The 12,767-nt window shown below is 34.4% G+C and overlaps 1 protein-coding gene across 1 annotated transcript in view; it reads right to left on the reverse strand.

Moving 5' to 3' along the window:
* Nucleotides 1-12,767, reverse strand: part of LOC106078339 (uncharacterized) — a 64,993-nt gene that overhangs the window by 40,607 nt on the left and 11,619 nt on the right. The window contains exons 6-14 of the mRNA XM_056028846.1: nucleotides 10,381-10,572; nucleotides 8,542-8,676; nucleotides 8,231-8,371; nucleotides 7,885-8,019; nucleotides 5,086-5,220; nucleotides 4,536-4,676; nucleotides 3,670-3,804; nucleotides 512-646; nucleotides 40-180 (exon numbers count right to left, since the gene is read on the reverse strand). Coding sequence (XP_055884821.1) covers nucleotides 40-180; nucleotides 512-646; nucleotides 3,670-3,804; nucleotides 4,536-4,676; nucleotides 5,086-5,220; nucleotides 7,885-8,019; nucleotides 8,231-8,371; nucleotides 8,542-8,676; nucleotides 10,381-10,572 — 1,290 coding nt within the window. The remainder of the gene's footprint in view (nucleotides 1-39; nucleotides 181-511; nucleotides 647-3,669; nucleotides 3,805-4,535; nucleotides 4,677-5,085; nucleotides 5,221-7,884; nucleotides 8,020-8,230; nucleotides 8,372-8,541; nucleotides 8,677-10,380; nucleotides 10,573-12,767) is intronic.

Below are 12,767 nucleotides of genomic sequence, written 5' to 3' on the forward strand. Positions count from 1 at the left end.
AACAACAAAAAAATAAATATCAAAGTGACAAAAACTTACTTTCCAGACAAGTAGGCATCTGAAATCCAGGTTTGCAGCCATCCTGGCAGACGCCATTCGTTTTGTCACACTTACAATTCGTATGACAGTTAAAACTACATGTATTTGAGCAATTATCTCCCCATGTTCCTTCTTGGCACTCTGAAAGAAATACGAGCATACGTGACAGTTCACGTTGGGCATCACGTTTTTGGCCTTTGTTTTTAAAACCGATTAGAGACTAAACCACTTTTTGTTGAATTGTAAATTATTCTTCTACAATATTTAGAGATATCTTAATTATACTTCTCGTTTTGCCACATTTACAGCATTTTGTAACTACAAAAATAGCGTCTAACTTATCAACATTTACAACATAAAAATCTTTTAGTAACATCAGTAACATAAAACCTACACTTCTAATTAAAATATATATATATTTTAAGTTTTAAAATATTTATGTTTGGTTTGTATATACTGGGGGAAAAAATACCTTCAGTACAGTTCTTTCCTGTATATCCTGGACTACAAGATTTACAGAGACCAGTTTCTGGATAACAGTCTTGGTCTTTACAAAATGTAGAACATAGCTCTGTGCAGTTTTTACCATAGAAACCAGAGTCACAGGCTTTATTAGAAAAAAAATTCAAATAAAAATACTTCCCTCATTGTTTATGTTATATTGTAATAAAATTATATCATTAAATAATTTATTAAATTAAAAATATTATTAAAACAGTAAAAGTCAGTACAAAAACGTGCATAGATATATATTTAAACAAAATTTAAAACATTGAGATCTCCACCAAGGTTATCCGTTATAAACAATGTTTAAGTAGTGCTATATAGATCTATATAAGACCGAAAAACGTAACTCTTTTCCAAGCTGTAAGGGAATTCGCCATGAACAAAGACAAAGTATATAGATTAACCTACAGAGATGTCTACAAGCGAGACACGAGAGCCACGGGCATCGACCAAAGTATGTGGGAGGAGATAGCCCAGACCGGACAGCATGGAGACACGAGAGCCACGGGCATCGACCAAAGTATGTGGGAGGAGATAGCCCAAGACCGGACAGCATGGAGAAAGACTGTACATGCTGGTAGGCCTACTAACTTCGCCGAATGAAAAAGAAACGAAGCTGCGTCAACCAAGATAAAGAAAGCTGCCCTGTCAGCTAGCCCTAGGACAGATGCTAAGCCTATAATATACATGCACGAACTGTGGCAAACTCTGCCGCTCCATAATTAGTTTGATCAGTCACTCCAGATTGTGCCCCATCTCAAGACGTAACCAAAGCCAGTGTCTTCCAAGACAGGAGCCATATATATATATTCAAGCAACTCTATGAAATAAAGTTTATTATCAAAGCCATTTCCTTTGAGTTTCCCTTGAGATCATGTTTAGCTTAGATAATCATATATCTAAATAATTCCCCCAGATACTCCTCCTCCTCCCCCCCTCCCACCAACCTTTCCCTTTCTCAACTGGTCCAGGTGTGGTGCATGCAGAAAGCTAAAAGCATGAACTCGCGCCAAACAAAATAAATTGGTTAAAATATTTCTAATCGCACAAATGTATTATTGTTAGTCTAAATCTATTACAAATGTATTATTGTTAGTCTAAATCTATTACAAATGTATTATTGTTAGTCTAAATCTATTACAAATGTATTATTGTTAATCTAAATCTATTACAAATGTATTATTGTTAGTCTAAATCTATTACAAATGTATTATTGTTAGTCTAAATCTATTACAAATGTATTATTGTTAGTCTAAATCTATTACAAATGTATTATTGTTAGTCTAAATCTATTACAAATGTATTATTGTTAGTCTAAATCTATTACAAATGTATTATTGTTAGTCTAAATCTATTACAAATGTATTATTGTTAGTCTAAATCTATTACAAATGTATTATTGTTAGTCTAAATCTATTACAAATGTATTATTGTTAGTCTAAATCTATTACAAATGTATTATTGTTAGTCTAAATCTATTACAAATGTATTATTGTTAGTCTAAATCTATTACAAATGTATTATTGTTAGTCTAAATCTATTACAAATGTATTATTGTTAGTCTAAATCTATTACAAATGTATTATTGTTAGTCTAAATCTATTACAAATGTATTATTGTTAGTCTAAATCTATTACAAATGTATTATTGTTAATCTAAATCTATTACAAATGTATTATTGTTAATCTAAATCTATTACAAATGTATTATTGTTAGTCTAAATCTATTACAAATGTATTATTGTTAGTCTAAATCTATTACAAATGTATTATTGTTAGTCTAAATCTATTACAAATGTATTATTGTTAGTCTAAATCTATTACAAATGTATTATTGTTAGTCTAAATCTATTACAAATGTATTTAAATGATTGATTCAAATTTAATAATGGCCCCCAAACGTTGCGAAATCCCTAGCTATCCCCTGTGCATAAAATAATAAAAATAATAATAATAATTTTATTTATAAAGCGCTGTTAACAAACAAAATGTAACAACATTACAAACAAAAACACGAGAGCCAAAATGACAGTTAATCTAAAAAAGTTTTAAAACAGATAGGTCTTAATGTTCTTCTTAAAAGTGGTGTAGCAGGTCTTAATGTTCTTCTTAAAAGTGGTGTAGCATGTTGTCTGTCTGAGATCAATGGGGAGTGAGTTCCAAACCTTTGGTCCGTGAACTGAAAAAGCACGCAGACCGTAGCTTTTGAGGGAGAAACGTGGCACTACTAAAAGCGTTGAGTCCATTGACCGCAGGGCTCTCTGGGGGACATATGGAGTAATCAGTTCGCTAAGGTACAAGGGCATCTCATTGTTATATATACACTGATGACAAAGTGTGGCGACCTTGTAATCAATTCTCGCTTTCACGGGAAGCCAATGGAGCGTGCGCAAGAGCGTAGTAGCAGAATCAGAATCTAGTGACTTTAGGCTTTAAAAGTGGATTTTACATGTAGATACATCTACAGAAAAGACGCACTATCAAGTTTTATTGTCTATTAATTTCTTACTAAGCTTATTCATCATGGATTTGAAAATGAAATTTATCAGACTATTATTCTTAAAATCTAAACAGTAAAGTTTCCCTTTCAGACCTTGTGATCTAGGAATCATCTAAAGGTCATCCTTTTCTGTGGCCCACGGTTATGGAGTGTGACATGTGGCCAGCACAATGACCAACCGCCTGTTCTTTACCCCAAATAGTGTCAGGTACCCATTAGAGCTGAGTCTTCACCAGGATTCGAACGTGGGACCTCCAATTCGGAAGCCAAGCGCTTTACCACTCAGCCACAGCGCTCTTAACATCCAGTCAGTATTTTAATATCAAAATCAAAAATTCGAAATCGTTTTGTTTTCATTTTCTTTAAATGCAATAACAATTATTACAACGAAAATGATATTTACGCCACAAAAATATATTTTGTATTATTACTTGCTCACATTAGCCCTTTACAGTTATACAAGTTCAATAAGTTTTGGTCCGTGTGGGAAGAAAGAATAATGTTGATCATATATTGCTATGTTTACTAATCAATTACTTTTGTGCCCTTTTTTTATTTATTTCTTCTTTTCTAATTTTTGATAATTTTAATAGTGCTTATTAGTCAGGTAATAAATGGTATTACTTTCCACACAATGGCTTCCTGTATATCCATCTATACAATTAGTACATGTGCCATCCTCATGGTTACACATTTTCTCTTCACAGAAAGCAGGGCATGGGTGAGAGCAGTTAGTACCGTACAAGCCATCAACACATTCTAGAAATATAGGTTATATCAATGACACATTTTGTGATGAAATATAAGACATTAATATTAGAATATATATTGTAAATCTGCTCCCCCCCTTTACTAACCTTTTTTTCCACGTGCGAAATAGCGTGATTTGTTTTTATTTATGCTAGAGGGTGTAAATGACCTAAGTTGGTGTGTTAATGTATTAGAAGATTGGTTTTGATTTTCTCGATAGAGAGATTGGGGATTGTGTTTGTGTTTTGTGTCTGTGGATCGGTGTATGTGTTTTCGATTTGGAGTATTGTAAAGTATTTCTTTTACCGGAATTATTGACTCATTGCAACTGGATTGTGTTTCGGGGAGAAGTCTGCACTCAGATAGGTGAGTTCCTTTTTTTTTTTGTTTCAACCCTACGTTTTAACAACATACTAGTGGATACCAATGATGTATTAGTGTCATCCGGTGCGGCCCGCACACTCTGGTAACGCCACTGGAGGATACTCATGCTTCGTGTCGGTGTCAACCGGTGAGGCAAGCTCATGGTCTCACCCTCTACCACGGAAAAAAAAAATCTCCCCCTAAAAAAAACAAAAAGCTCCTTACAGAGAATGCTGACCATGTCCTTCAAACCTGCATATTATATCAAGAGGCCCGAACAAGATATAAACAAAAAAAAATAGTTTAAATGTGTAAATCAAGATTTTCAGTATTTACTGAATATTTTAAGACTTAAAAAACAACACCTCAATACATACTTTTCTCACAATTAGGAGTTTGGAATCCAGGTTTACACCCACCCTGGCATTCGCCTGTCATCTTATTACACGTATCATATGTAATGCAGTTAGAACTACATGGACTGGAACAATTATCTCCCCATTTCCCTTCTTGGCATTCTGTTATAAAAAACAAAAAAAGGAAAAACTAATATCCTCGATTAAACAAGTTTGGTAAAAAGTACACTTAGAAAACATTTTAGATGTATAAAATGATTTTTAAAAAATAGATTTTATCGGTCAAAGCCTGATATCGGCCAATTTGCAAACTGGCCGCCATCAAATTGACCGACCAATGTATGAAATGGCCGGTCAATTCATGATTTGGCCAGCCATTTTGCAAAATGGCATGGGATTATTTACCGAAGTCAATAGAAAATAGTCTGGAGCAAATAATTTTTTTGTTATACCTTTAGTTCAAGTATATCCGATAATCGTCACACGGGCCAACACATCACGGCCATTTCGCGAATTGAACGATTCCCGAAATGGCTTTGGCCGTAACATGTATAAAAAGAAAAAAAATTACCTTCATTACAAAAGCCTCCTCTATATCCTGGAATGCAAGATTTACATAAACCAGTTTCTGGATAACAGATTTCATATTTACAGAATGGAGAACATTTCTCGGAGCAGTTTCTACCATAGAAACCAAAGTCACAAGCTTTAATGAAAAAAAAAAAGAATGTAATAATAACATCATATCAATGGTTTAAGTACAAGAATAAAAAAAAAGACATTAAAACACTAAATAATAATTCAATAAACTAGCTATCCTAAACTACTGCCATTTTAAAAATTAAACGAATAAAGAAAGAGCATATTATTTCAATTCCATTAGATTACTTTAGATGTATTAATAACTAAAAAAAAAAAACAGTCAACATGAACAATTTAAAATATAAAATTCTGTGTTAAATAATAGCCTCGGCAAACTTTCTTAAAATTATAATACAGATTAATTAAAGAACATTGTACGATAATGAGTCTGAGATTTTTACAATGATCACGTAAATGAACTCCGATATATGAGCTTAATGGCCGAATAATATTACATTTATATAATGTTATTAGTTACAGTTCAACACGAGTAAGAGTGCTGGCCGTGCTCACTTTCATGGCTCTACGTTTTAACAGGCTTCGAATGCCTTACGAGAGTGGGTACATGAACTGATGAATGCGTCAAAGACAGAGGAGTTTGACAGAGCTTGTGCCTCCATAAAAGGAAACAATACATGCTGGAGGCTTAAAACCTCGGAGCAATTAATCACAGCACAGTGGCAAATGGGACACTGCAATTTCCGCTAGGTGCGTATTTTGCACGGTTCCAACTCAATGACTCTGCTCGTTTCCAAAACTGTTGTTAGTCAAAGGAGTCGGTGGGGCACGCCTTGTGAGAGTGCCCGCAGCTCCGAGATCTGGGGAGAGGTGTATCTGTAAGGTTACTAGATCTGTATGTGAGCTATGAGGCATTACGTCACTCCATGTCACCAATTTCTCTTAGTAATCCTGCTTTACTTGTCCTAGTGTGTGACAAGAGGGATAATCAGGGTAGCTACTTTTTTTTGTCAAGAATAGTTAGTCCCCTTTAATACACCATTTAAGGCTCTGTTGACTTTATTAAATGGTCTTTGGGCTGACCAGTGTACATTATTTTGAACTGAATCTATGTAATGTTTATATAATTCTTTTGTTGTTGTGCTCCAACTGTATTACTCAAAAGGAGTGTGCCACTGTTGTGAGAATGTTGTCTTTTTCGATAACGAGCTAAGTAGACTTTATTTATTTGTTATTAATCCGTTGCTTTCTGTAAATATTATGTCTACTTAGTCTCTTATTCTATCCCGTATGTGTTTTTTTTTTGTTACTGTAAAGACCAGATTAGGGTCGAATAGTATTTAGTAGTATTAGTAGTGTTTTGAGACGAGACATTGGTGTCTCAGGGATGATGGTCATTTGATTGTTATGGCCTGTATCTTTCATACTATATTTTTTTTAAGGCATCGTTTTGTTATTGAGTCGAGACACAAGTGTGCCTCAAAGATGGCAGTCCTTTGATTGTTTTAACCTGTACCTGTCCTACTATTTTTATTTTTTTCATTATTTTATTTTATTTTGTTGCCCTTTATTTCCGTATTTATTTAGGCTACTAGGTCACATATTAAATATTTTTTTACGACCAATAGTCTTATTCTTAAGTGAATCATGTTAAAAAATGTTATCGCAACTGATTGAGCTTAGTATCTTCTATATATATAAATAATTCTCTTCATGGCTCAACCATTCCTGACACCAAGAAGTAAAAGAAAGACCACTCTTTTATTTCTGCAAGTCGGACTAGAGTTACCTCATGTAACTTAAGCGGCAGCGGCGTTAAAAAAAAAAAAAGAAAAGAGAAAGAGGGGTGGGGGAAGAACAAGTAATCTACTCTGTATTCACCCGTCACTAAATAGCAGGGTCGGACTTAACCATTGTGGGACCCTATGCGAAACGGATTTCGCTGGGCTAAGTTTGGTTAGGGAAGCGGATAATAAGTGAGTTTATATTAGAAAATAATTTCGTCTTTGCATTTGATTCATTCTTTACTACGTACAGAATTACTTTACGAGCCTTGCGTGTAGCGAAGTCATACAGTATATCATAATAATTCTGTTTCCTACATTGATCACGCTCAATAGCAAGAATTACCAAATGTTTCAATCTATCTACGAGAATTGTTGACCTCAAGTGATTCTTCATTAGTTTGAGTCGCGACAAGTTTCTTTCACCAGATTCCACAATTACGGGTATTGCAAAATGTCGTGTTTTTTTTTCGCGCATAGGATTGGCGTTTTCCATATTGAATGACACCCCAAAATGACAATTTTTGTCTCTATATTTCAGGAGATTTGTATGAGTTTTGAAAAGATTTTAATAATTTCCGGATATTTCTAGGACTTTTTCGTATATTTTGCAATATCGGGAGATTTCTAGGAGCTCCTGGTAAATTAGGCGGCCGCAAGAAATCTGTTAGCCTATAAGTTGTAAAATGGTTTAATTTAATAATTTACACACAGAATAAGCGCGAGTTCTATGAAAGTGCGGGGTGGACTGCGATCGCATAGCAGCAGTGGACTTAGGCCGGCCCTGCAAAATAACGGTGTATGCTACGCCGTGGGTAGACTAGAAGTGTAATTTATTGAATCATATAAAACACATAGATGTTAGATTCATTTTGTTTTAAGTTCTACCATTTAGAAATATTGTTTTGATGCATGTTTTATAAAGCAAATCGGCAACAGATTTCTAAAATTAAATTCTATCAATGAATTACGTAATGAGTACGTACTTTGCGAGCAGTGGCGCCCTCTATATCCAGGTCTACATTGTGTACATGTACCATCTCTATAGTGACAAGGTTTATCTTCGCAGAACACAGAACATGGCTGGGAGCAGTTTGCACCAAATAAGCCGTCAATACATTCTGGAGGTATATGTTATATAAGTTACAGGTTTATATGATTCATTCAATGTAGAAATAATATTAATATTCTAACGGTCATTATTTCCACAAAAAAAGTGTAGTAATTTGTGTTCATGTCTATTAGATATTTAAAGCATAATCTGTCAAAAGTATTACATATTAAAAAAAAAAAACAGCTGAAAATCAAAATGAAAACTGACAAATAACTGACTTTGTTCACAACTTGGCATTTGAAATCCAGGTTTACAGCCATCCAGGCATTCACCAGTGATCTTGTCACATTTATTAGAAGCACTACAGGATGGGCTACATGTTTTTAAGCAATTAGCGCCCCAAGAACCTTCTGGACATTCTGTGACAAAAAGAAAAAAATAGTTTCTCTCTCTGTCCCTCTGTCTAGCCTATATATGGATATATCGATCGAGGAATCGGTCGATGTCGGGCTTTAGCCGTATCATATCATAGGGCTTTCACATTTTTAATTTATTATATTACACAATTAGCAGGAATTAAGATTGATACCTTTTGAACATGAAGGTGGATCACTGTAGCCAATACAATATTCAGTACACCGACCATCATCTTGACGACAGCCATCTTCGCACGTAGATTTGCAAAATTGTTCACATTCTAAGCCCCATAAGTCCTTAGGGCATTCTTTTATTAAATAAATCAATGTAAAACCATGTAGTATTTTAATTATGCAAATTAACAGAACCAAATAAAAACATACTTTATTGTTTTGGCAACAAATAATTATTCTATTCTCGGGTGAGTACATATATCCGTACTTTAACTTTATAGACTGCAAGCTTAGAAAAAAATATATTTTAAATTCTAAAGTGGGAACTAGTTTATCGAAATTGATTTAGATTGAATACTTAGGGTATTGGGGTGGGGAGGGAGGCGCTTGGCTTTTGAACTGAGTGGTATTGAGCTCCTAACACTTAAATTGACTTCTTCTTCGTTCTCATTTGACATGTCGGAGGTTCAGATCTGTATTTCTAGATCTGAGATGAACCGCGCAGTGGTTTTCAGATCAGGCAGTTCTCCGCATAGTTTTTCTTGTTTAGGAGGGTTTTGGGGCCAGAGTCTTGTTCCATTATTTTAAGAAGGCTTCAAAGTCCAACCCAACTCTGAGACCTGGTAGTCGTTGGGGAAGACGGAAAGTACGGTTTGGTGCCACACACACACAACGACCGCCACTAACACTCATGCTCATCCATAGATCATAAAGTGAGTCAAGATTAATTCTGGTGTTGTATCAAATGTTCCAATTTAGACCAACAAACTAGCAAACTTGGAGCACCATGTGTGCTGACATCACTAATATTTTCCCAAGAGTTGTTATGCTTTTCCAAGTCGGAACTAGCTTTATTTTGTACGTCACGTGATGTAGTGTTCGTTACAATAGGTTTGCAAAAGAGAAATTTCTCTTTAGAATCGCCATCCTTTACATACCTAACCTCACCTTTAAAATAATGATAATCCTTGTGGGCAAAGCTTAGATGCTTGCGATCAAAATGAAGTAACAATTATTTTAGCTTCATAGATTCTGCCTGTAGAACTTTATTACGAATAGCGCACTGGGGTTTTAGTATTACTACAAAAGTAGAACCATAGGGAAAAAAAACAACAACAGCATTATATTTTCTTTTCTCAATGTTTTTTTTCATCAAAATCCATTTTCATGACTTGTTCCATATTGTTTTCCATTACATGGAATATAAAACTACGTCTCATTAGTAATTATAAGCAAAATCTTCACCATAGAAATATTATCCATGATTCCGCGTTATGCATTAATTTACATTAGTTTAGACTATTAAAATCATTTGTGCTGCAAAAATAAAATTTTTGAATTCATATGATTCAGTTGTCTTCAACATCCTAAAATTAAAAAAAAAACTTACAATGGAAGAACGTCGTATAATGTGAAGTTTTGCACAATGGTAGAGAGAACAAAAATACAGATTTTCGATGGTCTTAAGCAACCCCTGGCAAATTGTCATTTAAATACTTTAAAAGTTGACAACCGCTATTAGAAAAAATAGTAAATTGACCCATACTTTCTTAGTACGTCAAGGAGACCCCGTGGCTGAGCGATAAAGCGCTTGGCTTTCGAACCGGGGGGACCTGGGTTCGAATCATGGTGAATACCGGGATTCTTAATTTCGGCATCTTTGGGCGCCTCTGAGTCTACCCAGCTGTGATGGGTAACAGACATTTATTGGGGAAAAGTAAAGGCGGTTGGTCGTTGTGCTGGCCACATGACACACTCGTACATCATCTGCCCTATAGACCACAAGGTCTGAAAGGAGAACATAACTTTTTTTTACTTCTTTGGGTAAGTCAGCCTACCTTCGTATGCCTCCACTTCACACAGAGTCAGAAACACTTCATTATTATTTGGGATGTCTCGAGGGCCGTCAATGGCAATCATTTTCAAGCGTTTCTCTGGAGACTTGTGTTTAGAGGGGCACGGAACTCCGTTACTCCAAATGTTGTCTACATTTAACGTAGTCAGCGAAAATTGTTTAAGACGTTTTGAATCTGAAACATATATTAATAATTCCATATGTTAACCATTTGCATTTATTGTAAGCAAAGCCGCCGCGAGGGTTGTGGCCGTCTGCATGCAAAATCGAAAAATGCCGCCCCCCCCCCTTTTTTTTTTTAGAAAAAAAATCATTGAGACTGAGCTGGACACTGTGACCTAAAGCGCTCTTTAATTTAAATCTATTTTTGTAGACGATTCCTTTTTCTTTCATATTCGTATCGTTGTCGTATTGCCATGCCCTCAAAGATGTTTTATTTTCAATTTTAACTTTGCATTTTTTTTAAAGAATGTAATGAAAAAGAAAAGAAACTTAGAATTAATTATAACACAATATTTAAGTTTTATTTTTCATTTAAATTTTTAAAACTATGTATAGAATTAAAATTTAGGTAATGATTCGACATTTCACCAAAAATAATGTTATTCTATTTCTTTCTTTCTTTCTTTCTTTCTTTCAAAATAGTGTTGTCTACTTAGATTTTAAACGTTGTAAAAGTTTCTTCATGGAGATAGAATGGAAGAAGGTTTTCGCTCAAGTCGGCAAGGGGGTTTAATTCCGGACGGGACTCGGCGCTAAGCGTATTCTGGCCTGTTTCTCTTAGTAAGATTAGAGGATTTTAAAGCAATATTAATGTGTTTTCTTTCAGAACGCACTGTTCATTTTAATAAAAAAAAAAGTCGAAGACCACATCTAATAATAAAGAGGCAGCCCTGGCCAATAGTAGCCTATTATGCGAGGGACATTCTAGGTGGGCCTACTTATTGCGCACGCACTTCTGTAATGGGCATGTGCTTTTTAAAAAAATATTCTTCCTGTTAAGTAAGACGTCTCTGTCTCGGACGTTTTTTCACACAAACGTCGTCACTATAATAAAGTGCAATAGACAGAAGAAATTCGACTATTCTGAGACTAAAAATCCAGAAGAATCACACTAGCGGAGACGTTTTAAAATGTTTTCTCAAAACGTTTTGACCCGTATTGTTACATACGCACCTCGCAAAAAGCGGTCTACATTTAACAAGGTCTTATTAGAAGATAAAACGATATCTCCTACTTAATATATTTTAATTTTTAAACATGTACTTTTACTAATGTTCAGGTAAGTTACACTGAAATTAAAAAAAAATAAAAAAATTCGACGCCCCCTCTCCTTGTTGTTAGTTGGTCGTTGGTATGTCGCTACAAACAGCTAGTAAAATTATAACAATAAAGGGGTTTTAAATTTTAAATAACTTGAAGAAACTTCTTTTGTGATCATAAACTTAATATTATTAATGTTATTACAATAGTCACATATTTGACTTGAGATAGAGATGTAGTATTAATGAAATATACTGATATTTAAACGAAATCTAGCTCACCACAAAACAATGTCTTTACTCTGTCATGTCTCAAGATTGTCTGCCGTTTTACATTTGCATGACGCTTATTTCATCATCTTCCAAGCATAACCAACAATCAATCGCTTAACCTCTTCTTATACCGCCGCCTAGGAAACATACACACACTCTATAACACCCCTTTTAGTCAGGAAGTTTCCTCCCCATCCCCGGTCAATAAGAGGTACTCGCCACCCACCAATCTCGGGGGAGGACCCAAAGTTTGAGAAACGCTGCATTAAAAATATTGAGGATCAATAATGCAAAACAGAATAATGGTAATAATAATCCAATACGGAATACTTTCACAATTTTTAAAAATAAAACATTAAACAGAAATGTAAATACCGCTATATATAATTAAATATTAAGTAGTTCTAATATTAAATATTTATAAAACAGATTCCGTTTTTAACAAATTTTACTAGATCTAGGAAAAGAAGAGAATTAAAATGTATTTTAAACTGGAACACAAAAGAACTTATTGTACATCTACATCTACACTCTCTAATCGGCCACAGATAGTCTATTGTCAACTAACAGCCATTTCAAATAAAAGTGACAATGTTTCAAAATTGACCTTCTAATTACTAGATCTACTTACAGAGCGGGCTATTCGGCAACAACAATATAATTGCAAACAACCCGCTAATTAATTAATATAGATTTAAAATAAAAGATAATTATTGAACTTTTCCTAAAATGTATAAAATGTCAGCACGAGTTTATTTCGAAATTTAGGCTCCATAAGACGAATGACAATTTCTAACTATGACTCAAGTTCCATGCTATGACGAATCGTACCAAA

This window comes from Biomphalaria glabrata, chromosome 5 (assembly GCF_947242115.1).
Source record: "Biomphalaria glabrata chromosome 5, xgBioGlab47.1, whole genome shotgun sequence".
NCBI classification, from domain to species: Eukaryota; Metazoa; Mollusca; class Gastropoda; family Planorbidae; genus Biomphalaria; species Biomphalaria glabrata.